The sequence below is a fragment of the Salvia hispanica genome, chromosome 5 (assembly GCF_023119035.1).
Source record: "Salvia hispanica cultivar TCC Black 2014 chromosome 5, UniMelb_Shisp_WGS_1.0, whole genome shotgun sequence".
NCBI classification, from domain to species: domain Eukaryota; kingdom Viridiplantae; phylum Streptophyta; class Magnoliopsida; order Lamiales; family Lamiaceae; genus Salvia; species Salvia hispanica.
In genome coordinates this window covers 22,291,700-22,318,784 of record NC_062969.1, presented here as the reverse complement: position 1 = coordinate 22,318,784, position 27,085 = coordinate 22,291,700, and the positions used below count along the sequence as shown (strand labels likewise).

Sequence of the window (27,085 nt, the reverse complement as noted above, 5' to 3'; positions counted from 1 at the left end):
ATGTGCACTGGTTTTTCACCGATGACAAGATTAATTTATCTCTGTTACTAGCACGAATGTATTATAGATATCATTGATACAAAGTATAAATCATAAAATGTTTTCTTACAAAAGATAGATTAAAATCATAGTTTTATCAACAATATCTAGCTAGTGTTAGGCATAATTTTATATTCACCGATCAAAGTCATAGTAGTTGAAATCAAGATTTGATTTTGATAATAACTTGACAAACATTAGTCATGGCCACGAAAGCAAGGTATAGATAAAACTATTTTGATAATATTGTTAAATAGTGGCTGGGAAAGGCAGCCTCAATTATTGTAGTGGAATCTTAAATATGTGGGGCTGGAATCTTCTTGGCCTTTGCTTTGTTGGATTAAATAATTCAAGTACACAACACTGATCTCCCCACTTTGGTACTTGCAACTTGATACATAATTAATGCATGTAACACCAAAATCTGGGCTGATTTTTATATTTTTATAATAATTTAAATCTGGTATAAGAATAATGTTTTTGTATCACACTTTCGTCACCGATGGCTTGGTGACGAGGAGACAGCCTAGCTCAAAATAATGAAGATTTAATATTAGTGATGTGGGGTTTAATATATTTGATAAATCAAATTATTAATTCGTGATCAGCTGCTAAGCCATGTCTCATGCCTTTATCTATCCTATCGTAAACAATTTGACCTAGTTAATAAAGTCAGAAAATATTAAATTTTGATCTCTGCAACTTTAAAAATTAGTTGCAAAAACAACCGTTGCTTCATCTTTACATATACAACCCATAATTGTCACTAAAAAAATTATTAATAGGTTCACTATACTTAGTAATTTATAAGTTCACTACATACATAATTATGTATGTCAATTTGTGTATAGTATATTTTTTTTGTGTTAGTGGTAGCTAGGTGTACAAAAATGAATCTTTTGTAGGCCATTATATCATTTTCATTAGTTATAATTATGCCAGCAACAAGGGTCAAATTTGTATACAAAAGTATTTTCGTACATTCATCTATCACTGTCAAATGTGACAAAAGGAAATTCATTCATTGTGTATAAACTCTTCCTTACCTCATTCATTTAGCCATAATTTATGCGACAAAATTTAATACGTATAGACTCGTTCCATTTACGAAACCATTAACTAAATTTGTCATATTGCAATCCAAAAATTCCGAATAATAAATATTTCATTATCATAATGTAAATAAAAATGACTAACCTACATACTTACCATATTTATATATCCAAAACACTGGTATATACAGACTCGTTTCATTTACTAAATCATAAAATAAATTTTCATATTAAATCCAAAGATTCCATATTTTAAATATTAGTATATAATTAAAATACATTCGATCAATATCTTTAATTAAGCCTACTGATATAAAGGTTGTCGAATCATAATCGATCTAGCAAATAAATTCACATTCCCAATTCTAGTTCAAAATAAGCACATCACGTACAGGTAGAATCGATATGTCAATTTAGATTCAGTTAGTGAGTGACAATTAGAGATCGATACATCCCTGAATAGATATAGTAGTATGGTTAGTTGGGGTATCTTTTAAGTTTTAACCATTTATAGAAATTCTTTTCAGTAATAGGTACATTATTCACAAAGAAAATCGGAATAGAAGTTAAATATCCAATAATCATGGCCTTATCAAGCAAAATATGGTTAGTTGGGGTATCTAAAAGCAAATGCGCCTATCACCATTACTTATCTATCATAAAACAAAACAGGAAAATTTAAAGGATAAAATGGTTAAAAATTAAATGCAAATAAATATTTTGCTCTGAAATTTAACCTTTTTAAAGCCCCTTCACGTGTATCTCTGTAGGGATCTCTCTCTCTCTCTGCATTAATAGGAAAAAACAGCCTATACATACAATTAGATACACACAAATCGTCGATCACAGAATCAATCCCTAGCTTTCACATTCACTTCACTCCGTTTTCCGTTACAGCACTCGAATCAATCCGTATCTGAATAAATTGTGGTGGCGGTGTTGGTTGGTGGAGTGAAGGAGCTCGATTGCTTGCTGTATGTCACTGAATTGCGACGCTCATTGCGGTGGATTCGGTGAGATTGCGAACCAGTTGCAATGGCCACAGCTCCGAAAAAGGCGACGCTTACTCCTCCTCCGACGAGCTGCTGCGGCAGCGGCGCTCCTCCAGCTGCCGGCGCCGGCGATTCGCCCGCCCTAGTCCGCCGCGAGTCGGTCTCCGCCACGGATTGGACTGTGCCTCCCGCCGCTGAGGATCAGAAGAAGAAGCCGGCGGCGGCCGCGGCGGCTTTGATTAGAACGGAGCCTTCTTCCAATGCCGCAGCGAAAGGTCTTAATCAAATGCGATCGTGAATTTGTTTTTTTGCCCTTTCCTGTGTGATTCCGTTTTGGCGTTGATGTGTGCTGCGTTGTTTTGGTTTGTGTGCATGTGGTGTGCATTGATCGAGATCTCGCTTCTTCTCTATGTTGAAATTATGTGATTTTTATATTTGGTGGTTGATAGGAATATCGAATGACTCTGTATCTATCTGTGTCTGGCATGCTATTGAATTTTACTGCGTAATTATCGATTTTAATGTTTTTTTTTGTGGAAGGCATCAAGGTTTGGAAAATAGATATCAGAGAGATTCTCCTTTGATGTTGATTATCTGCATTTCAATCTGTTTTTTCTCCATACAGTCAGTGACTTTGGAGAAACAACACAAAAAAAGAGAACAGAACTTGATTGTGCAAAAAGTTAGTGATCAGAAAGTCTTACATTCATTGAAAGTTTAATTTTACTATGTGATTTGGAGTTGATGGAAGAGTGAGGACCACAAAACATTGGGTGTTCTTTGGTTGTTTATTTGCGTAAACATTAACTTTACTCCACATTTTTCATTGGATTATTCTTGTTTGTGCTTTTGAGACTCTTGTCATCTTGGTGGATTATTTTAAGGTCTATTACTGCTCTATGTTTGATATTCCGGTGTATGAAAGTGTTGGTGAGTGCTTTATGAAGTAAAGGATGGAGGCCTAGTTTACGATAATCATCATTAGAAGACAAGCTTGATATGAAACTCATCATTATGTGTCCATCTCATATTGCTATCTTTATCAATTGACAATGAAGGGAGTGTGTAATTGGTTTGATGACTTCAAAAGGTGTGCTTTTAGAAATCTTACAAGTCATTCTGAATTACTTGATGTGAAAAGAATATATTTTTATTTCAATTCAATTACTGTGATTCTTTTCCTTTAGTCTTTACTTTTTCTCACGGGGCTTAGGCTAATAACCCCTTTTTTAAATCGCATTCTTGTATCACTTATGTAGTTGGAAATACTTGAAGGTCTTAGTGTGTAGTTACACGTGCTATAATGCTTTGCTTCCATTATTTTCTTGTATACACGGATGTGTAGAATTGTATGTTATCTCTATGAACATCTCAGAGCTAATCTTTCAATTTTGTGGATTTTTTATGATGTTAAATCCCTTTTGAACTTTTTGGTATGAATAGAACCTGCTTGAAGGACTTGGTTACTTATCAATGCTTTGTTTTTTCAGGGGTCCAAGTCATGACAAGGGCTCAAACAAAACATCCTTTAGATCCCTTATCTGCTACTGAAATCTCTGTGGCTGTGGCAACTGTCAGAGCAGCTGGGGCCACCCCTGAGGTCTGAAATTACTTTTCATTGATATGATGTCCATGCAACTAATGTCATGTTACTTAATTACTGCTATTGTAATTTGGTCATCCTCTGACTTGTCCCTTGTTTATTTAGGTCAGAGATAGCATGAGGTTTGTTGAAGTTGTTTTGTTGGAGCCAGAAAAGCATGTTGTTGCACTTGCAGATGCTTATTTCTTTCCTCCATTCCAACCATCATTGTTGGCTAGAACCAAAGGAGGGCCTGCAATACCTAGTAAGCTCCCACCGAGGAGAGCCAGATTAGTTGTCTACAATAAGAAGTCCAATGAGACTAGTTTGTGGATAGTTGAGTTGACAGAAGTACATGCAACTACTCGAGGTGGACATCATCGAGGAAAAGTTGTATCCTCTGAAATTGTTCCAGATGTTCAGCCTCCAATGGTATCTTACTAAATTGCAGGAATACTTAACACACTATACTCATAATTTGGATTCAGAGCATTCTTTATAGCAAATATGTCATGTAGCATGTGTTTTTGTGAAAAAAAGATAAATGTTAGTTCATTGATTAATTAATTGTTGCATGTGCTTTGTGGGACTCATTTTTGGCTTTTGTCTTCTTTGTTATACAATGCTTGTCCACTTAATTAGGTAATTTCTTATGTATTCCAACTGCAGGATGCTACAGAATATGCAGAATGTGAAGCTATTGTGAAAGATTACCCTCCTTTTGTGGAGGCAATGAAGAAGAGGGGCATTCATGACATGGACCTTGTCATGGTTGATCCATGGTTAGTATTTGCAGATGATGACATGCTCTGGAAACGACCTTGTTAGTATACTCACTTAGTGATCTGATTGGTGAAATTCCTACTGCAGGTGTGTTGGATACCACAGCGAGGCTGATGCTCCTAGTCGTAGACTTGCAAAACCACTTGTGTTTTGCCGGACAGAGAGTGACTGCCCACTGGAAAATGGTTATGCGCGTCCTGTAGAAGGAATTCACGTTCTTGTTGATATGCAAAATATGGTGGTAATCGAGTTTGAAGATCGCAAGCTTGTTCCTTTGCCACCGGCTGATCCTCTGAGAAATTATACTCCTGGTGAAACAAGGGGAGGAGTAGATAGAAGTGATGTGAAATCTCTTCAAATTGTTCAGCCTGAAGGTCCAAGTTTTCGCATCAATGGGAATTACGTAGAATGGCAGAAGGTTTTTCTCTCTTTATTACTAACTAAACACACTCACACATGCACATAATCAGCCCGAGTTTAGTCAAAATCACTGTTGAAATTTTGGTTAACAGTGGAACTTTCGCATTGGTTTCACTCCAAGGGAGGGTCTGGTCATTCATTCTGTTGCCTATGTTGATGGTAGCCGGGGAAGGAGACCTATAGCGCATAGGTTGAGTTTCGTGGAGATGGTTGTGCCGTATGGTGATCCTAATGACCCTCATTACAGGAAAAACGCATTTGATGCAGGGGAAGATGGTCTGGGCAAGAATGCCCATTCTCTGAAGAAGGTTTCAAATTCAAATTCTTATTTTTATTTGATTATCATTTTTGCTTAGTTCACTGCAATCTTCATCTCAGTGTGTAATTCTTGTCTAAGTCGTTTCCTATTCAGGGATGTGATTGCTTAGGATATATAAAGTACTTTGATGCTCATTTTACAAACTTTACCGGAGGAGTTGAGACAATTGAAAACTGTGTATGCTTGCATGAAGAGGATCATGGAGTCCTATGGAAGCATCAAGATTGGAGAACTGGCATGGCTGAAGTCCGAAGATCAAGGCGTCTTACTGTTTCTTTTTTCTGCACTGTGGCTAACTATGAGTATGGATTTTATTGGCACTTTTACCAGGCAAGTAGAATGCATTCCCAATAGTGCTCGCCTATATAGCAGTAATATATTTTCGTATAGGATGATAGAAGATGGACATAGGAGCATTCTCTAATAACAAGACGTTTCATTTCTTGTTTTCCTCTGGAACCTAGTATTAGTTTAGTCAGTGATATACAACAGGATTGAATTAACAAATAGGAAGCAGAATGTTAAGCAGAATTTTCTCGGTCAAATATGATTAAAAAGTGTAGTATATGTTAAAACGAAAGCCGTCTGGACAAATAATGTATTATAGCATTATAGCCGTGTGTTCTTGATTCCAGGATGGGAAGATTGAAGCTGAAGTTAAACTTACTGGGATTCTCAGTTTAGGGGCTCTACAACCTGGTGAATTTAGAAAATATGGTACAACCATTGCACCTGGATTATATGCTCCTGTTCACCAACATTTCTTTGTTTCTCGTATGGATATGGCTGTCGACTGTAAACCTGGAGAAGCACACAATCAGGTATCTGGCCCAGAATCAGTTATTTATTTGCTATATTGATGGAAACGTTGATGATTGATGCGCTTCATTCCAAGATTGATAAACAAGGTTTGACTCGTTTTGTTCTGTTACTATTCCTATTCCTATTCCTATTCCTATTCTCTTCAGGTTGTTGAAGTGAATGTCAGAGTTGAAGAACCTGGAAAGGACAATGTTCACAACAATGCATTCTATGCTGAGGAAACTGTCCTTAGATCCGAGTTAGAGGCAATGCGTGATTGTGATCCGTTATCTGGCCGCCACTGGATTGTAAGCATCCTGACACGAATTATGTTTTGAACACCCGAAACAGATCCAACTTTACCCACCAAAAGTAGTTTCTGTGCTAACCCTTTTTTGATGCGGGAGATTTCTTTCTCTATCTGGTTATACTACTAAGATAGAAGTTTTTTTTTTTTTGGTTTTGCTAGAAAGGACTGGAAGAGTCGTTTGCTCTGACTTCTCTTTTTTTAAATCTGGATAGACTCCATAGTGTCTTGTGACTATTACATGACATCATTTTATGTTCTGTCTGATAATGTTATCGGGTTTATTGTTCCATTCAGATAAGGAACACAAGAACTGTGAATAGGACTGGAAAACTGACAGGCTACAAACTGGTGCCTGGTTCAAATTGTCTTCCACTAGCTGGTCCCGAGGCTAAATTTCTGAGAAGAGCTGCATTTTTGAAGCATAATCTGTGGGTAACACAATATGCACGTGGAGAGGATTTCCCCGGAGGGGAGTTTCCCAACCAAAATCCACGTGCTGGTGAAGGATTGGCTTCATGGGTGAAGCAGAATCGGCCTTTGGAGGAAAATGATATCGTTCTCTGGTCTGTTTCTTGCATCTTAGAGAAAACATAATTGTTTCTAGTATTTGCAGTGAAATATTTCATCTCTGAATGCATTTTTCGGCCTATATAGGTACATCTTTGGCATCACGCATGTTCCTCGACTGGAAGACTGGCCTGTTATGCCCGTGGAGCACATTGGTTTCGTGCTTCAGGTACGTTTTATGAATGTTAACTCACTCTCGTATATTTTCTTATCACATTCATAACACTTCTATTGCTTCGCTATTTTTTGTAGCCGCACGGATTCTTCAATTGTTCTCCTGCAGTGGATGTGCCACCCAGTGCCTGGGAAATGGATCCAAAAGAGAACGATGTCAAAGAAAACGGCGTTGCTAAGGCAAGTTCACCTATTCTCATTTCAAAGATCTGAAGGGAATGAAATGCGTTATTCGATAACCATGATGGATGAATTCGACGTGCCTGTACATAACTGCATCCCAGTTTATTAGAGACTCGTCACTTTGCTCTACTCCCGGTTTGCTAGTTCTTTTTCCAGACGGTATTGTTTTATCGTACTCGTTGTCGAACTCTTTCTGAGTTCGTGCTTGTCGCTCGCCGAACATGAATATGTATTTCCAGACTTTGTTGCTACCTCTCTTGAAATTTGAATAATGATCTGTTATTTTTACTTTTTTTTTATTTAGATGAAAAAAAAATGAAAATGAGAAGTGGTGGGCAGTCTCTCTCTCTTAGGTGAGTGAGAGTGAGACCACTGGTCCTAAGTGGTGTATCTTTCAAATGATAGAGAAATTAGTTGGAAAGGCTCTTTCCATCACTCCAGTTTCTGATTCTGGATATTCTTCATGTGAGGACCAAAAGGTTATTACCTAAATTGAGACAAAAAATGACTGTGTTTTTTTCTTACATTCGACAAAGAAGGCTCAGTCTATTTCCTTACGTGTGCAACTATGAATGGTCAATTAGTTTCAACCCCACGCCATCGGCTTGATTTCTACCCCTCTGTCTCGGTCTAGATGTCCATTTTGAATGACACGGGAACGGGAGTTTAGTTGAAATTGTTGCGTGTATTAAAATAGAGAAAAAAAAGTCGGCCATTTCAATGAGTACAGAGAAAAGACATTTTATTACTTCGGGCTTTCAACACGTATACGTAGAGCCTTTGCTTTTGTTCTATGTTGATTTCGTTGTTTTTGTTGATGTTTTAATTTTCAACTGATTGTTTTATGATATTATGTTGCCGGTCTTTGTTTCGGCTAGAGTGTTTTTTTGTTTCGGCTAGAGTGTTTTGTAAAAACGTTTTGTCAACTGAATTGTGATTTGTCGTTGTCATCGTATTTATAATTCTAAAAATTACTCCATTAATTGCATATAGTCAAGTTAATACAATCATCATCAACCAACCACTAATTACATAATTAATTAAAAGGAAATAAATGATAATGGGCACACACATTAATGAAATTAATACTTGCACCTTTTGTATAACATGAAAATATGTTTCCGTTTTGTAAACCACGTCCTTTGATTGAATCCAAATTTAATGTTAATTAAGTCGATCAGTTTTTCTCTGGGATTTTATATGTAAAATATCTTGTAGGAGTATTATGCACTTACAAAATATTAATGCTTCGAGTGTCGGACATGCATATCATATTTATTAGCCACCATTAACAAGTTCCAGTTAGAAATAATTTTTACCTCAAAAGTCAGAACAAAATTAAAGTATACACAAAATCTCTCATTTCATTCTGTCTTAATCAGTGTGTGAAAATTGATTTTGAAATTAATGCCGTCATTAAGACTAATTATCGCCATCAACTAAACACTACTATACATCAGATGCTTTCATAAGCTTTTTTTTATTATTATTCTTCTTTCAAAAATTGATAAATAAAGTGACAACTTCAGGCATGTTTATTTTGTGCACGCATAATGCATACAAAATGGCTCATATGTGTTAAATTTTCTAAATTTTGTGTTTTGAAATTTAAATAAATAATTTTCTTCCTATATAATCTGCTAAATTGCTGACAAGGGATATTATACAAGTAATTAATACTACAATACCCCGATAATTTGATAATTATTGAATAAAGAAATTGTGAACACACTTTTGCTTGGTTGAGAGCTCAGGCTAGTGATGTGGCTAGTTCAAATAAGTGGTTCAGGTTCCGAAAAATCGGAACCAGAATCACCTGGAAAGAAGATTTTCCATTTAGATTTTAAATCAAAATTGGTGGTTATGGATCTGGTTAAATCCGATGATCTACCACTGGATTTATTCGATTTTCAGTTGTTTTTTACATATTTTTTTCAATTTTACCGATTTTGAGCCTAAATCATGACTAACCGTAGGTTCAAAGTTCAAATTATCAAAATCAAAATCGGATTGGCAGAACCGATAAAGCCAATTCCGGGGTGGTCAGCCAAGGACATTTACGAATTCAAATTTAGAACCATCGATTCAGTTCTATACTGAATCAATGCACCGTTAACTTAAGCCCTCGGCCCCACATGGGACCGCCAAACTCACATTTCCAAATATATCCATTTTCCATATACATTTCGACACTGAAATAAAATACGAGACTAAGGCACGTACAACAAGACTACAAAACGTACGTACCACACAATAATATAAACAAGCAACATGCATCACAAAAAAGCATAACCAATTTTGTGTGGGACTTTTACTTATATTGTATGTATGCCAGCAAATCAAACTACCATTGGATATATAACAATAATAGATTTTGGACCACATCACTAAAACAAAACTTCACCAATTTTTCTTTCCTCCCATAATTAAACTGTTGAAACATCACTTTTACCAATCCTCAATCCAAACAAACAACGTAGGAATCTAATGTAATGTCCGAATCAAATCCTTCTACACCTCTCTACCTTTTTCCTTTCCTTCTTCTTCTTTTGTATTTATACGTATTTTCCTCCATGTACATTTCCAATCTATATACGATGATCAAACACGTATGCACCAAAATCATCATCCGAAATCTGATTCGGAAGCTTCAAATCACCCCTTTCTTCAATCTGAATCCCACTGAATTGGAACTGGAAAACCGAATCCAGCTTCCCGTCCCACGAAAACGCGTTGCTGCTGCTGTTGTTGTTGTCGTTGTTGTTCGTCTGCATCGTCATTGCGCTTTGAAAGTTCAAAATTGAGCTCTCTTTAGCTTCATTCATCACCAATTTCCCCAAATTGTGGTGATCGAAATTGGTCAGGTCTGGCATTGAATTGAATCCACAAATTGGATTATTATTATTATTATTAGAATTATTATTATTATTAGAATTATTATTAAGATTCTGTTGGCAATGAGAGAGAAAGGTGGATTGGAATCCATCAGGATCCACGTTGGCTTGGAATTCAGACAAGAAGAGAGGATCGTAGACTTGTTTGTTCGAACAATTATTCTCCCGCATTTTCCCTGCTGCATTGGTGTTGCACAGCAGGCTGCTGAGGTTGTACGTTTCCGAGCCTGAGGTTTGGAGCCCCCGTACCTGCTGCTGATGGTGAAGAATATTCTGCAGCGATGAAGAACTCAAATCGCCGCTGCTTTCTCTCTCATCTTTGATCATCATCGGTTTGTGTGTGTTGGGATCGACCCCTTGCTTCAGCAGCTTCTTCTTCAGGCTCGAGTTCCAAAAATTCTTAATCTCATTGTCTGTCCTTCCCGGCAATTGCGCTGCAATCTGAGCCCACCTGCCGCAAAATTCGAAAACCCGTACACAAAATTATAAAATTACTGCATTCGCCACAAAATCGTAAAATAAAATTGCTACTCTTATTGCTAGAACATAAAAGTATACTCTACTAAATTATAAAATTACTGCATTCGCCACTGAAACATAATTAAGTTATGGGGTTCAAACGCAAGTGTTGCATTTATTCAACAAGATAATGCGTTCAATGTAGATGATCGTGATCAAATAATTAAAATCGGATAGGTAAAAATGAATTCATACTTTCATATATATATAAAATTTAATAAATTAATAAAAAAAGACCTGTTGCCTAGAGCTTCATGGAGATTAATGATGAGATCTTCCTCTTGTTGTGAAAACATTCCTCTTTTGAGATCAGGCCTCAAGTAGTTGATCCATCTCAATCTACAGCTTTTCCCACATCTTTGCAATCCTGCATGAATCAATCAACGAATTCAATCACTATAATCTCCATTTCAAATATGCAAAAAATAATAAAAATAATAATAAATAAATAATGTACCTGCTAATTTAGGCACTGAGCTCCAACAACCAACTCCAAATCTTGTTATATAATTATAAAGTTTCTCATCTTCTTCAGGGCACCACAGCCCTTTCCTCAGCTTCTGCTTCACACAACACGAATTCCGCCCCATTTCCCACTCTCAGATGACGATAAACGAGCTTTTTATCGAGACTCTAGAGGAAAAATGAACTCGAACAAGCTTTTATCGAGGCTTGAGAGGGAAAATGAGCTTTTATCGAGACCGGGACTTGGGAGAGAGGAAACACAAACTCGAACGGGCTTTTATCGAGATCGGGACTTAATAGTGACAGCTACGGCATGTTCCCAACATGGTAGAACCAAACATGTATATCATTGAGAATATGTTGTGATGATTTAAAGGGGTTTAAGAGAAGAAAAAAGAAATCATACTTAAGATTGAAGTCATATGAGAGAGAGAGAGAGAGGAGAGAGAGAGAGTAATCAAGTGGTTTCTAAGCAAATTCTGGTGATGCTTTTGCATTGGATTGGATTATAAATTAAGATAGCTCTATCTAGATAAAATAATTAATAGGAGTAGAAAAGATAGGGAGAATTATAACTGCATACATTTATGTCTACCTATTTAAACGTGACATTTGACTACACATGCATTGATTTTCAAACTTCAAATGCAATAATTTCTTGTACTAGTCTATTTAGATCTAGTATACATGAAAAAAATGGTATAATTGTGTTTTCCAAAGTTTATTCAAGAATATATGTGTATATGATTCATCAGATGCTTTTGCATAATAATTTACATAAATTTTTGAAAAAATTATTATAAAAAGGCATGGCAATGAATTCACAACGAATTTTATTATGTTAATTTCCAATAATCATGAGATAGGAACCTAGCTATTTGTTGAGTTAATTTAATAAGATATACATCAACCGTAAAATTTTCTAATCATGGCTAGATGTAATTTTCGATTCCCACAATCATTTTCATTGTGATAAATAGGATTAAACGTAGGTTGCATTCCATTAATTTTGGGCCTCTCATTTATGTTAATCTTGAATTTAGGCAACACAAATTCGAGAGGTTCGTATTCTGTTAGTAATGATGCACTCCATGTTAAGTAGCTGTTGAAATTAAATAAGCTAAAAAGACATAATCAACGCAAAAAATATGTTTTATTTCGGGTTTTGCCACTAAAATTGAATATTTTTGCATGACTAATTAACATGGTAAATTAATAATTGATTCTAGTATATAATTTTATATAATTATTGTCTTTAAATTGGAAAAAAAGAGTGATTTAAAAAATGTAGATGAATATATAATAGTATTATATTACATGTTCTTAAATAAAAATATACAATAGGAAATGTAATAAAATCAAGTTTCGTAAAAATTTCTATTTTTATATAGGTTTAAATTTCGTGTTTATTCACTAGTATTTTTCTTAGATATAGCTTGAATGATGATTTTAAATTTGTGGCAAATGATTTAAAAAAATCGTAGCTCAAAATCTCGTTTTATTGTTTTATTTTTTGAAAAAAATGCCAATAAGAAAGCCCCATAGATAAACATGAATGATCGAATGTAAAATTGGTGATAATCAACAGCTTAATTTTCATATCGACAATAAAAACGCAAAAAATAACATTTTGAAGAGTGAAAAAAAAAAGAAAATGATTGGAAAAAAGGAAAGCGTAGAGTCCACGAATCAAATCGGATTGCAACATATATATATATGTGGATATTTCTTTGTTGAATAAAAAAGCCATGTATAAAAAGAAAGAATTATAGAAAAAAATGTTCCAAGTGTTTAGTATTTAAAATAGAAAAGTTAGTTATATCATATTCTTGATATGAAATTGGAAATATCATTATCGAATTCGATGGGCAAAGGGGTTGTACTTTTTGGGAAAAAATAAATATATATATTAATCACATATATGTGAGGTTTATGAGTCATTAAATATACGATGGTGATGATGAAAATGATGTTATGCATAATTAGTGCATTTTTTTGGTCATATAGTAAATTTCAAGAAACCAATATATAAGGGTTAAGCAATTAAGTGAATAACTAATGTCTAATGATTCCTCAAATAAATGTTCAGTATTTTGAGGATTATATAAGATACTGTATAGTATATGGTTTAAAGGTAAATAATTGAACGATTGTTTTTGTTATTTTGATAAGTTTACTACCATGCTTATGTTATTTTGGTTTTCTATTTCACAATTTCTCCCCTTACTATATTTCATTAAATAGTGAATTGCAAATTTCGCATCTAGTTAATGCACGATGCATATTTGTGATATTTCATAGAGTTAATTGCACCAAATTAATTTCTCATAACTAAAATTTTACTAATTAGTTAGATCCACTTTTTTACTTTTTTTTTGTTATACTCCCTCCTTTCATCAATACAAGAACAATTTTGACTGGACACATATTTTAAAAAAATATAATAAAAAATGAATAAAAAATATGATAAACTACTCCGTGCTATCAGAGTAAAATATACTGATCTTACTTAACAATCTTTTGATTATTAGAAATTACTCCCTCCGTCTCTGATTAATTATCACTTTTTAACTGAGCAGGTGTTTTAAGAAATGTAAAGAAAAATTGGTTGAGAAAGCTAGTTGAATGTGCGATCCACTTATTTATATTGTTTATAATAAATGTGAGTGAAATGAGTCAGTGGAATATGTGACCTACTTATCATTTATGATAAAAATAAAGTGTGATAATTATTAAGGGACGGACTGAAATAGAAATGAGTGACAATTAATTGGGACGGAGGAAGTATTAGTTAGAAATTTATTAGCCTGATTCACAATTTTTTGTGTGCAAATGATGGACAAATTATTCGAAAAAAAATGAAAAAGGAAATAAAAATAAAAATAATATCGTCTGGATATAATGATTGGAGAACAGACGACACAGAAATTGAAATTCTATTATATTTTGGAAACTGCACTCCCACAGACGTCCATTCCTCTACAGTTCTGCAATTATCCACTTCGTCTTGTCTTGTCCACCTCACCTGTTCCTTTCCCTGCAATTATCTGCAGTTACTACTATTGAGGAAAATGAAAATCCACCCAGATAAAAAAGTTAGTAGCAGAAAAAATAAAATTCAATTTTGTACTACTATATGTGAATAAATATTAACCATTAGGAGGAAAGCAAAAAAACGAGTTATATTTGGTCAGACAAAATAAAAGGGTGTTCAGTTTATCTACTATAGTGTAGGAAGCAAATACATATTTGGGCTTAATAAACTCAAAATTAGCTCAACCCAAAATGGTTAAGAATTAATACAAATTTGTTGTGCATGTGAAGTGTGCAAAATAAGCGAACAAATAAACTGAATATCTTAGACCTTTTTTTCAATTAATAGAAAACAATCTAACTAGACTAAAAAACATAAACACAAACAAAAAATTGACCTTCGAAGCATCCGACAAAACATAAACACAAACAAAGTCCATAATGCACGGCGGGGGACCGGGGACATAAACCTTGTATCAGTCTTTACTGTAACCTTTGATATCACTCACTTGATCAATTGACAACTCTATTATGAGGGAAAATTTTGGGCATCAACTTCTACTAAATAATATAACTCACTATATAAAACTTATGTTTTCAGTATTCAAGCATGTGAAAGTCATTCTATTCCGTTTGTTCCATACCGAACAAAATATAATATACTGTAGAATCTAGAGATTCACACTTTCTTATCAAACTAATTAGGGACCGGAAAAGATGCTCAACTAAGAGAAGAAGCATGCCATCAAGTCCTTGGAGAGGCATGCGGATATGATCCATTTATTACAAATAGTACTCCATCCGTCCCATTGAAGATGACTCATTTTCTTTTCTAGTTTGTCCCAATTAAGATGACTCCTTACTAAAAATGGAAACACTTTTCTCTCTACTCTATTTCCTCTCTCTTACTTTACTCTCTCCACTTCACACACAAAATAAAATTGCATAAATTCTCGTGCCACCCAAGAAAGGGATCATCTTTCTTGGGATGGAGGGAGTACCACACTTGACTTGAGATTTCGCGCTTGAAAAAAATATATTCCAATTTCTCCTACTTTTCTTTACAAAAGATGCACAGGATTATCCTCGATTCCAAGAAAACCAAACACCGCTCCTTCGCTTTCCCAACACAACTCTCTCAGTCACACCCTTAGCTCCAACAACATCATAGATCAAAATGCTTATTTTACAGACTATGTTACCAAATTTAAGGCTGATTTTATTTTATTAGTCGTTTTATAGCTGTCATGTGTCACCTTCAACTTGCCTATGCCTTTTTTTGTCGTACGATTTTGAAAGGCAACTTCACAAAATTGACAGCCAACTTCTTGAGGAATTTTAAACTTTTATGATATTTTTGGAGATTTTATAGTACTCATTTTTCATTGATAGTACTAAGTTGTGAATGACACGAGTTTTAATACGTAATTAGTAAGTAAAAAATAAGAAAAATATGATAAAAGTAGTGATAGTAAATTGTGAGATTCACATTATTAGTAGTGTTTTTTGCTTTAATAGAATGTTAATTGTATTATCAGTTAATATCCCACCTCATGTATGTGATATGGAGAAATTTTATATGACCACAAATTAGGACACACTTGATTATAGAGAGTATCCGTACGATGCAGACGTCCGTATGAGAGTCCACCACTCATCGTGATATTTGGCAAGAGAATAATAATTACAATAAGATAATATTTTGACTAAGTGTCACTACCTAAATTTTTCTACCTCTGTACCAGATAATTTGTCTATTTTTTCATTTCGGTCCATCCCCATAATTTATCTCATTTTACGTTTTACCATTGTTGGTAGTGGACTCCATATTCCATTAACTCATTCATACTCACATTTTATTATACAATTAACGTATAAAAGTAGGACTCACATTTCACTAACTTTTTCAACTCACTTTTCATTACATTCCTTAAAACTCATTCCCGGTCAAAGTGAGACAAATTATTTGGGACGGAGGGAGTGATAATATAAAGAAAAGTGAGTAGAAATAATTAGTAAAATTATATTTTATTTTTATATATTTAATTTTATAGTTAAAAAATTAGTAAAATAAGTTAGCGGAATATAATATTTATTTATTAAAATAGTAAAAGTGAAATAAATATTTAATGATAGATTTTCAAAGAGCAATACGAAATATTTAAAGACGTACGGAAGGAGGAAATATTAATTTTAATTAGAATTAGGGCTTACAAATAAAGGCTTTATTCAAGTACTTACCACTATAAGAGAAAATAGTAATTTAAGTCAAAAAATTTAATCAAATTTTTGTATAGAAAATCAGATTTTTGAGATTGGTCAATTCTAAAAATAATAATGATATTATTTTATCAGAATAATTTATTGTCTTTTCTTTTTCATTAACTTTTCGTAAATTTAATGAGATTATGTTGTTTTAAGCATTCACCATTTGCACATAAATGGAAAAATTGAAAACTTAGTAATTTAATATTTTATTTCAAATTATAATACATAGATGGAAAAAATGAGAAATTTAAAATTTTTAATTTAATATTATGTTTACAAACCTTATGATATTGATCATAATTTGATTACTTTTGTGATTTAAATGGTTATCATCAGTATAAAAAGATAAATATTTTGATCTATATAAACTATTGGTAGATTTTAATTGATTTATACACACTAATATGTGACGGCAAGGTTTGAGCCCTTCGAAACTCAAATTCAATTGATTTGATATATTAATGGTACAATAGAATAGTAGTACTATTATCTTATTTAGCGTAAACATTGGAAGATATTATATGCCTCAAATTTCAAAAAAAATGTGGGACACAATCGATCAAATTGGAAGAAAAAAAGTTGTGAATGGAAATTTAGTGCTATTATTAAAGGCAAAGTCCTCTCACATTTTTTATTTGATTAGTATCGTAAATCCGACGATTATTATGCTTTAATCCTAAACCACAGTATTCTGTTTGGCATAATTTGGATTCGCACTATCATTTCATCGACTAATTAATCTACATTTGAAAATAACACAAGATTTTCTATTACAAAAGTCTTCGATCTTTAATTCTGTATAAGACAAGTAATAATTTGAAGTTGAAACATTCGCAAATAATGTAGTAGTGTGACATTTATTCTTTTTTTCGTGACATTTCATTTTGGAATGAATATATAAAATTCTAAATTAGCCATATATATGGATAATAAAGTGTATTAGGTAAAGTATTTTTTGATAATATATTTTAGGGTTTGTGTTAAAATGATAACACCTCTTAAAGTGACATTGTGACACCACGTATCCAACAATATTATAAACGCTACACAACAATAGTATAAACGCTAGATTGCTGTGTAACGTATTAGATATTACTGCCGAGAAAAAATTGTTGTCTAGCATATTGGATATTGCTGGCCGGAAAAATTTACCTTTGAGCATTTTTTATGATTGCCACATGGCAGCTGATTATTCGTCCACGTGTACAAATGATTGGTTAGGAATAGTGGTATGTTGTTACTTTAATAGATGTTGTCATTTTATCGCACCCCTATATTTTAGTGCATGCATTTATTTTTTGAAGAACAAATATTGTTTATCACTATATGCTAGCAAATAGTTACTCACATTTATCCTTTTTTTGAACAGTTAACTGATCAAGTGGTCAAGATTTATCAACAAGACCCTACCGATTGATTGTATGAGTATCTCTGAATTTTGAACTTCAATCACATAATTATTTGATAAATTTCCCCCATTATTAGACTTTGAAAAGTAAAAAATGACTATCACCGTTGATTATTCTAATAGCATCCACAAATGGGAACATTTTGTGCGGCTCACGAGCCTTCTTTTTTTGAATCTTTAATACTAATCTTTTTCAATTATTTACCTTTTTATATAAATTTGTATATTTGATTCATAAATTCACATTTTAAAATTATTTGCTAAATATTAGTACTGTGTTAAAAGATGACTTTCCAGTTGGTTTGAAATTCTAAATGCCCCACAAGTCACAACCAATCAAACAAAAAAGTTACTCATGAGTTAACTAAATTGGACGAAATATTTGGTCGGATGAATATATTTTTCTTTGAATATAGTTCTTGAAGAACTGAAAATAATAATTTTCCATACAAAAAGAACTGAAAACAATAATTTTTCCATACAAAATCCATATGCTTACCCAAAAAACTAGGGAGAAAAAAATCATTACCCATTTAAGAGAATAAACTTGTCCATATCATTTATATATATAATTAATTTTCATGTTTATTTATTATAAATATAGGATTATTAAGAATAAAAAATTAAATTTCGTCATTAGCTTTTACTTTGATTAGCTTGCTGAGGTGGCCCAAAATCTAAGCGTTTATGATTACAGTTTAAAAATTTTAATCCGATAAATTTCTAACCAGAGTAGAACAGAACTAAAATCCACCAATATGAAATTATTTCTCTAATTTTAGACCTTGAAGTCATCAAGGGCCAGAGTTATGTACAATGGCCATGAAGTGGTTTAATTTTATGTCTAATCTATCCAAGTAGGAGACAATTATGCACATCAAACTTTAATTATTGTTATCACAAATGTTTCATGATTTGACGTACAAGTAAACTAGTTTTTCCTCTTGAACTTAAACCCATTCATTGAATACTTTATTTGAGCATATACATACTCTTTTTTTTTATTATTGCAATATCTATTATATATTCTTTCGTTCTCATTTTAACTATAGTATATATCTTTATTTATTTTTCCCTATTTTGGAGCTAATTATAGTAAAGAGTAGTAGTAATATATAAATGTTGCAATATGTTGAGATTCATGTGTAGTGAAAAAGGTAACTTTGAAATTACAATAGGGAATAGACACATAGAGGGGCCAATGGAATCTTGGAAGCATGAGCAATTATGTAGGTTTAACCAAAGATAATTAACCTCCTATTAAAGTTAAATTAAGGCAATTATGTGACAAGAGGAATCTAACTAACCAATTTGAAAAAGAGGAAGGCACCATCATTATAAGACTCTTATAGTGCATGAATATGCCCCCATTTAGTAGTATTAGGAGTAATATTTGTAATAATTAGGAATGCTGCCTAAAGAAACTTCCTCAAATAAGCTTTATGAAATTCAAATACTTATCATAATATATTCCACTCACGAAAAGAATAATATTTAAAAAGAAAGAGCAATGCTAAAGAGCTTCATTATGACTATCTATATAAGATTTTAAATTTAAATTAAAAAAAAATTAGATTGAAGATTTTAAAATTAAAATAGTACTACTATTTAACATTTATTGGAATTATTAAACTATACATATTTACTAAAATAAACTCGTGTGTTCAGCCGATGTGACCGTATAGTTGAATGGAATAGAAAACTATTCATTCTATCAAGTTTTAATCCCATATAAATTAAATTAAATTACCATTTTCTTCTACAACCCAATAAAATATTTGCTAAACTATTTTTAAATCATGTTAATTTTAAATGGAGTAATATTATTAGTGACCAAGTAAAATAGTATTAATTAATTATAAAATCATTGACTAAGGATGAAATAGAAAGTCGAGGAGAAAAGTATTTCAGAAAAAAAATTAATTCCCTACATTATGATTATCCTATCATAATCACTTAAAAAAGAAACATCATTTGGTTAATTGAAATTTGGGAAAAGTAGTTTATTCCTTTTCCTTGGGAAGTGCCGACAGCACTTTTTTAATTAGAGGAAAATTGTCTAGTCATGCGATTTGATTTTGTGTATAGTTACTACTAATACTATAATGGAAATTAGATCATAAATTTATAATGAAACAATAGCTAAAATGCTATGCTATAGAACATATATACACTGCTCTTATTAACATAAAATTCAAAGTTTGATTTAGTTATTTTCTTTATAACTTTTAACAAAAAAAAATAAAAAATCAAGCTCTAATTATTATGAATTTGTGAATTTAATAAAAGAAATAATAATTATATATATTGAAATTAAACTAAATTTATAACCAAAAAAATGCTAATCCCATGTAACACGTAACATTTTTACTATGATAGTATATAGAAGAAAATGGACTAGTGTTACAAGTCTATCAATATATCCAAGCCCATAAATATAAATAACAGAAAGCCCAATAATATTCTTTGAAGTAGGGTAAACAATTAAATCCCAATAACTATAAGTCTATAACATTGATGTGATTAAGAAAATCGAATCGACGCTTCATAACAGTGTTACTATAATATAATCGAATCAAATCGACGCATTAGAGAAGAAGATTCTCTATACCTCTTTGGTTTCTGCTACATGTTCGTTGAAATGCCTGAACGAAAGTCTGTATTAGATCTGCATCCTTTTTGGTTTTGGGCCTTGAGGTTGCTGGCCCGTATTACTTAAGAAATTAAGGCAGCCCACTCTTATAAAAACAAGCATCCAATTACCGATAAGTTTTTTAATTAGCTGCTTCTTAAAAATTATGAGAAATTATAATTTAAATGATAACTTTTTTTTGAGAATAATGATAATAATAATAATAATAATAATTTATTATTATTATTATTATTGTATTAAGAATAAGAATAATCTTCATCTATGAAAAATAATCTTATTTATGGATGACATAAGTCTTAAATTGCAATTGGTGAAATATGCATGAGAAAGATAAAAATGGATAAAATAGGAGATAAAAAAAGAAAAATATGGTGAGAAAGTTTATATAAATATAAATGAGACTATTTTTGGTGAACAGTCTAAAATAGGGATGTCAATGTAGCCCGTAATCCATGGGCCGGCCCGAATAGCCCGCCAAATTTACAGGGTTAGGGCTGAAAATTTTTAGCTCGATAAAATTACAGCCCGATTAGCCCGCACCCGATTAACCCGCAACCCGTTAGGGCCAGACCCGAAAACCCGATAAAATTTCTATCATTCTATTTGTTTGACTCTAATTCGACACTTCATTGGTCATTTTATATATAGATTACTAAAAAAAATAACTTTTTTCTATATATTAAATATATAAATTATATATTAAATTTTTATTAACATAATAATAGATATATAAATTAGAAACTTCAAATTCATTGAAAAATATATTTAAATTTCTAAAACATGCTTTAAAATTTCTTGATGTTTATGTTTATTTTGCATAAATTTCAAAATATTAGTATTTGATCATGTTTATGTTTTGAGTTTAAGCATCATATATCTCAAATTTATCATAATTAAATATTTTATATTTTATAAATGTAACTAATTTTCACCATTATTTATTGGATTGAACGCGTGTTAATTTTATCGGTAGCAACCCGATTAGCCCGCTGGGCTAGTCCGAAACCCGAGCTTTTAGGGTTAGGGTTGAACTTTTATAACCCGAAAAAATCACAGTCCGATTAGCCCGCACCCGATTGACCCGCAACCCGAATAGGGTTGGCCCGAAATCCGGTGGGCTGACCCGATTGACATCCCTAGTCTAAAATAGAAAAAAGAGACTATTTTTTTCATCGACAAAGAGAATATATATAATAATTTATGTGGTTGTGTTATCAGTTATCAGCCCGAAGCCCGAGCTTTTAGAGTTAGGGTTGAACTTTTATAATCCGAAAGAAATCATAACCCGATTAGCCCGCACCCGATTGACCCGCAACCCGAGTAGGGTTGGCCCGAAACCCGACGGGCCGGCCCGATTGACATCCCTAGGTGCATCATTGCATGGTGACTAATAAAGAATACTCCGTTTTTAACAACAAATGCTACTTCAAAATACTGCTCCATAATTCAGCCACGCCCCTGATCATCATCTACGATTTTGGCTCAAAAGAATCTCTCACAAGTGCTTGGTAAATGGTAATTCAAATTAAATGTGGAGAAGCAAAATAGGAGTAGTATATCAAACAAAAGACAAGAAAATCAAGAACAGTAAATATACATATCTTGTGAAAAGAGATGGCACAATTTAGTCAATGTTTTATTCTCCATAATTCTCCAACTAATTATTAATGCGGTGATTCTACTTTTCCATTTAAATAAAAATGTACTCCCACCGTTTCGCTATAGTTGAGGCGAAACTTTTCGGTACGGAGTTTTAGAAAAGAATATTGGGTGTGTTAAATAAATAGATAAAAAAGTAAGAGAGAGGAAAAGGTAGAAAGAATAAAGTATAAAGTGAATAAAGTAGAGAGAATAAAGTAAGAGAGAGTAAAGTAAGAAAGAGAAAAATATTACCTTATATAGAAATGACTCAACTATGAAGAAACTTCTCGAAATGGAAAAATGACTCAACTATGAAGTAACATGGGGAATAGTTATTATACACTTTGTTGCTAAGTCAATACACAGAACAGAAGACTCGTTTTCCTCGATTGGATAAACAAATATTTTAAATACTACAATATTATGGATTTATGGTAGTCTCGATCCAAAAGTCCTTCAATTTAAGTACATTAAACAATTTGTCTATAAATTAATTTATGTGTGTGTGTATATGTCGGCACATCCAATCGACTACAATAGGAACATTAAAAATTTGGTTGAAATTAAGGATAAACCACTCAAAATCAATCACCATTTTAGCAAAGTGCATTATGGTTGGTGTTGCTTTAAATAATCTTTTGTTTGTCTCCTTATATAAGTAAATAATCCTAGGAAAAAAAGATTGGTTAATCATCTTCCACGTAATTGAAGCTCACCACTCACTTCCACATTCATATATTTTCATCATTATCACCCGTAGTTGGGTAATTATAAATTTTTTTAATTATATTATTCCATAAAATATGTTTCAAGGGATAATACATGAATACATGCACTGACATATTTATGAAAGTGCAGTAATTTATATAGTTTCATACATATTTCACCTGTCATACATTACATGTTATGCAAATGATAGGTTCAGACCGAACTAAAATTAATTAGTGATCATTAGTTACTAATAAGGCTAATTAAATGATAATCAAAGCAACCTTCGCCCAAAATATGGAGTAAATTTTTTTCAATGTTATTTTAAAAATAGGCTGATAATCAAAATGACCCTACCAAAGATTAAACCAAAAGGGAACAGTTTTTTACAATATGGTTTTTTCTCAGACTATATGAGTAATAAAAGTAAAATCGAAAAGCTAAAAGTCTTATTCCAATTTCTGAAATATGCACCTTTCTCAAAACATTTCAATGTAAAAGTAATCAAAAAGAAGTTTCTGTATATTGGATATTGATGAAATAATCTTTGGTTAATATTCACTAAATTTAAAATAAAATATGAAATTGAAACCCAAATTAATTGAACAAATGCACCCAAAAAACAAGCACCTAATCCTGAAATTATAGCACTACTTTGCCAAAAATCCTTTGTGTGATTCATTCCCACATTGAAAAATAATGGTCATCCACTTTTGTGTCCAAATTCATGTACTACTAGATTGTCTTGTATTGGGTTGTGGGCAAGAATATTAAACAAATGAGTGGGCTACATATCCTAGATTTCTATATATTGCAAATGATCATGATGGAAAATATATAATTTTTTAGGAAAAAAGGTAATTAGAAGATTTTTTATAATTTGCATGGGACAAAGAGAGGAGGCAAAACAGAAATATCCCTTCACAAATATTATTAGATGCATTGTCACACTCATCTTTTCTGTTTACTGTAGCTTTCATTTATTGTCTTTGTCCATTGCATTCATTCCTTCTTCTCACTATATATGCTCTTTAGTCTTTCCACTTCTCTCTAGTCTCAGCCTTATTGACTCCCATGATCACATTCATATTCCCAAAAATTTGATCCAAATTAGGGTTTTCAACATATACATACCTAATCCTCTCTTCACATCCCAATTGATCACCTCAATTTTTGGCTTTTAAGCAAATCGAAGAGGGAGAAAAAGCTAGATTCTTGGGACATCAAGGGTAGGGAAAAAAAAAAGAAAAAAAAAAAAAGTAAGCCCTCATCACATTTAATTAAGTCCATGATTTTTTTAATGTTGCTTTAGTTTCCATCTTTTGTTAATTTTGTATTATTTCCTTCTTGGTTGTGGGGTAGCTTGTTAGAGTTATACTATTAATTAGCTAAAATTTATTTGATTGGCTGACCTTAGTACCCCTGATTTACTAGTACTCAGATAAAAAGGTCTCGAATTCGGGTGCACCACCGTAATGTAGTCTTCAATTTAATACTCATTTCTTCAATTTAATATTAAAATTAATAAAACTAAAGATGAAGACTTTCAACAATGAATACTCATTAAAAAATGTAGCATCAAATCATATTTTGTAAAGTGTGTTTTTTCTCGAAACCTTTGCCAGAAAACTTGATCCATGGCTTCGTACAACCCTCCCTGCGGCGTCTTCTCGCCGCATTTCCCGCCGGAGGAGGCGCTGAAGTTCGCCAGCGTGCACAAGGTCTTCGGCGCGAGCAACGTGGCGAAGCTGCGGAAGGAGATTCTTCCGCGGCCAGCTCCCTTGCCTACGAGGCCGAGGCCAGCGTCCGCGACCCCGTCCATGGCTGCGCTGGCGAAATCTCCTTCCTCCAGAGGGAGCTCGACGCCGCCAACGCAGTCCTTGTGTGGTTTGCCTGCAACGACGTCGTGTCGTTGGAGGCGGCCGGAAGGAGTAATGTGGGCTTCGGCGGGAGGTTTTATCACACTGGTGGTGTTCCAATTTTATATGATGATATTTATAATTGTCATGGTGGAGGGATAAATGGAGTAATTGACTATCAAAATGATGATGATCATCATCATTTATAGCTAGGGTTTGAATTAGTATGAGCAAGTGGTTAATTGTCAATTTGTCATGGGGGTTTACTAGCTACCTATATGTACATATTTAGATTGTCTTTGAACATGAATCAAATATTCTAGTACTACAAAAGAAGTTATTATCATGCACTAGTTGTAGTACTTTGAAATATGGAGTACATCACTACTCTAACACGATAACTCCTTTCTAGGACGCAAAAGAAATTGTCTTGAATACAAATTATTTTTAATCTTTTGCATTTCTACGACGGTTTCTATGTATGTCCCCTAATTTTAGTTGGGATCCATACTAACAATAAGGACATTTTATGAAGCATTAGTGGTATAACTAACACATAAATTAGCATCCTTAATAGCATTAAAAAGTGTTCTTATCCTATTTTTTTTTATTGTAATGCCTTTGAAATTAATCCAATATTAATAATGTTGTGACATTGGAGTATGTTTAATCTGAGTTATTTCAAGGATTGCAATAGAAAGCAGTTTCAGTTCAATATGATTTCAATAATCCATTATGATATAAATATTCCTTGAAGTTGGTAATGACATAGTGATTATATCACATATATAGCTTAATCATAACAATTGAAGGAAGTGGACAAGGTTTTCTTTAACAAATAAGTAATAGCGACTGACGAAGTATTCCACTTAGCAATGCTCCACGTGTTTGCAATAATTATATACACGGAGAACGCCTCAAAAACATTATATTATTATTATTATTATTATTATTATTATTATTATTATTATTATTATTATTATTATTATTATTATTATTATTAACTACATGGACGGAAAAAAAACGTTCTTTTTTTCTATTGATGTGTTATATCTATGCACAAAAAATTAACTTCTTGCATTAATTTGTAATTTTAGTTATTTTGGGTCAAATTCGTATTATATTTTTTCCAATGACAAAAAGTTCATGCCTGCAGTCGCCGCCTTGCCCCCTTTCACCCGCCTCCCACACCTTCCTCTTCATTCTGGCCGGGTCAAACCTAGATCCGGGTCGGATTTGAACGTGTGCATAGGAGCGTTGCTCTTAATTTCCAATAACAAAATACATTGTTAATTTGTTAAATGTGATTCAATTTGAAGATAAACATATCATGTCTTGTGAAAAGAAAGGGCACACCGAACTTCGCCTATTTGTGAATGGTTGGATTCATCACTTCATGTATGTTTGTATATTTTCAATCACCATTAGTTGAAATTGGTCGAAATTAATGAAATAACACTTATGATCAATCACCATGGATCTTGATTTAACCATCTAATCTTTTCATTGTCTCCTTATCAAAGGAAACAATCCTAGGATAAAAGACAGGCTAATTAAAGATTGACACCTCACTTCCACATTAATTTTATTATTTAATTAATTTATGAACATAATAGTGTGCGTTTAAGGTATAATGTATACATGCTCTCAAATAAGCACACGTGAATGTGATTATAGTGCACTACACTTCCCTATTTGACAAAACAAGTACCTAAAACCATGAGATTATCTCCACTAGCTACTTCACCAAAATATCCTTTCTGTAATTCATTCCCACATAGAAAATTACAATTACATAGTGGAGTTGGATCAGATTACATAAATTGCAAATTAACATTAACCAAAAAAACGATAATAGAGACGACTATGGTTATTAAATTATACACTCATAAAATCAATTGGGGATTACTAGAAAAGAAGATGATAATTAATGGATTGTTTTCTTTTTTTCTTTTAACTTTTGGTAGACTCTCCACTTACATCTCCTATACAATATAGATTAATAATTGTAAAATAGTATTTCATCTTCTATTATCCCTAGTGCCCACTTTATACAAGTAGCTAGGTCACACTATCTACAAAACTCAATGATAAGGCAAGAATACAAAGAGAATGAGTTGGCAATCTGAGAATATAAAAGTGTGGGAAAATAATATTTTTAGAAAAAAGGTAACTAGAAGAATTTTATTTAATATATTTTTTTATTTGCATGAGGAGGAAAAACAGAAATATGGCATGTAACAGTAAGAAAAAAATGGGGGTTGCATCCCCTCCACAAGTATGATAAAAATTATTAGACACAGTGTCACAACCATCTTTTCTCTTTAGTGTACCTCTCATTTATTATCTTTGTCCTTTGGCACTATATGCTCTTTGCTCCTCTCTCTCTCAGCCTTATTGCTTCCCATTATCACA

At 32.7% G+C, this 27,085-nt stretch overlaps 2 protein-coding genes across 2 annotated transcripts; one reads left to right on the top strand and one right to left on the bottom strand.

Moving 5' to 3' along the window:
* The first annotated feature begins 1,849 nt into the window (after nt 1-1,849).
* On the top strand, nt 1,850-7,510 carry LOC125187820 (copper methylamine oxidase-like). The gene is made up of 12 exons (XM_048084464.1): nt 1,850-2,358; nt 3,574-3,683; nt 3,792-4,097; nt 4,335-4,447; nt 4,536-4,866; nt 4,961-5,176; nt 5,281-5,517; nt 5,823-6,008; nt 6,156-6,296; nt 6,593-6,861; nt 6,953-7,034; nt 7,118-7,510. The coding sequence occupies exons 1-12, from the start codon at nt 2,127-2,129 to the stop codon at nt 7,250-7,252; spliced, it is 2,358 nt and encodes a 785-aa protein (XP_047940421.1). The 5' UTR covers nt 1,850-2,126; the 3' UTR covers nt 7,253-7,510.
* A 2,041-nt stretch (nt 7,511-9,551) lies between these two features.
* On the bottom strand, nt 9,552-11,556 carry LOC125187821 (transcription factor MYB86-like). Its single transcript, XM_048084465.1, has 3 exons — nt 11,093-11,556; nt 10,873-11,002; nt 9,552-10,567 (listed from the first exon to the last, which is right to left on the bottom strand). Exons 1-3 carry the CDS (start codon nt 11,223-11,225, stop codon nt 9,811-9,813), a joined length of 1,020 nt encoding a protein of 339 aa, XP_047940422.1. The 5' UTR covers nt 11,226-11,556; the 3' UTR covers nt 9,552-9,810.
* Between the last annotated feature and the right edge of the window lie 15,529 nt (nt 11,557-27,085).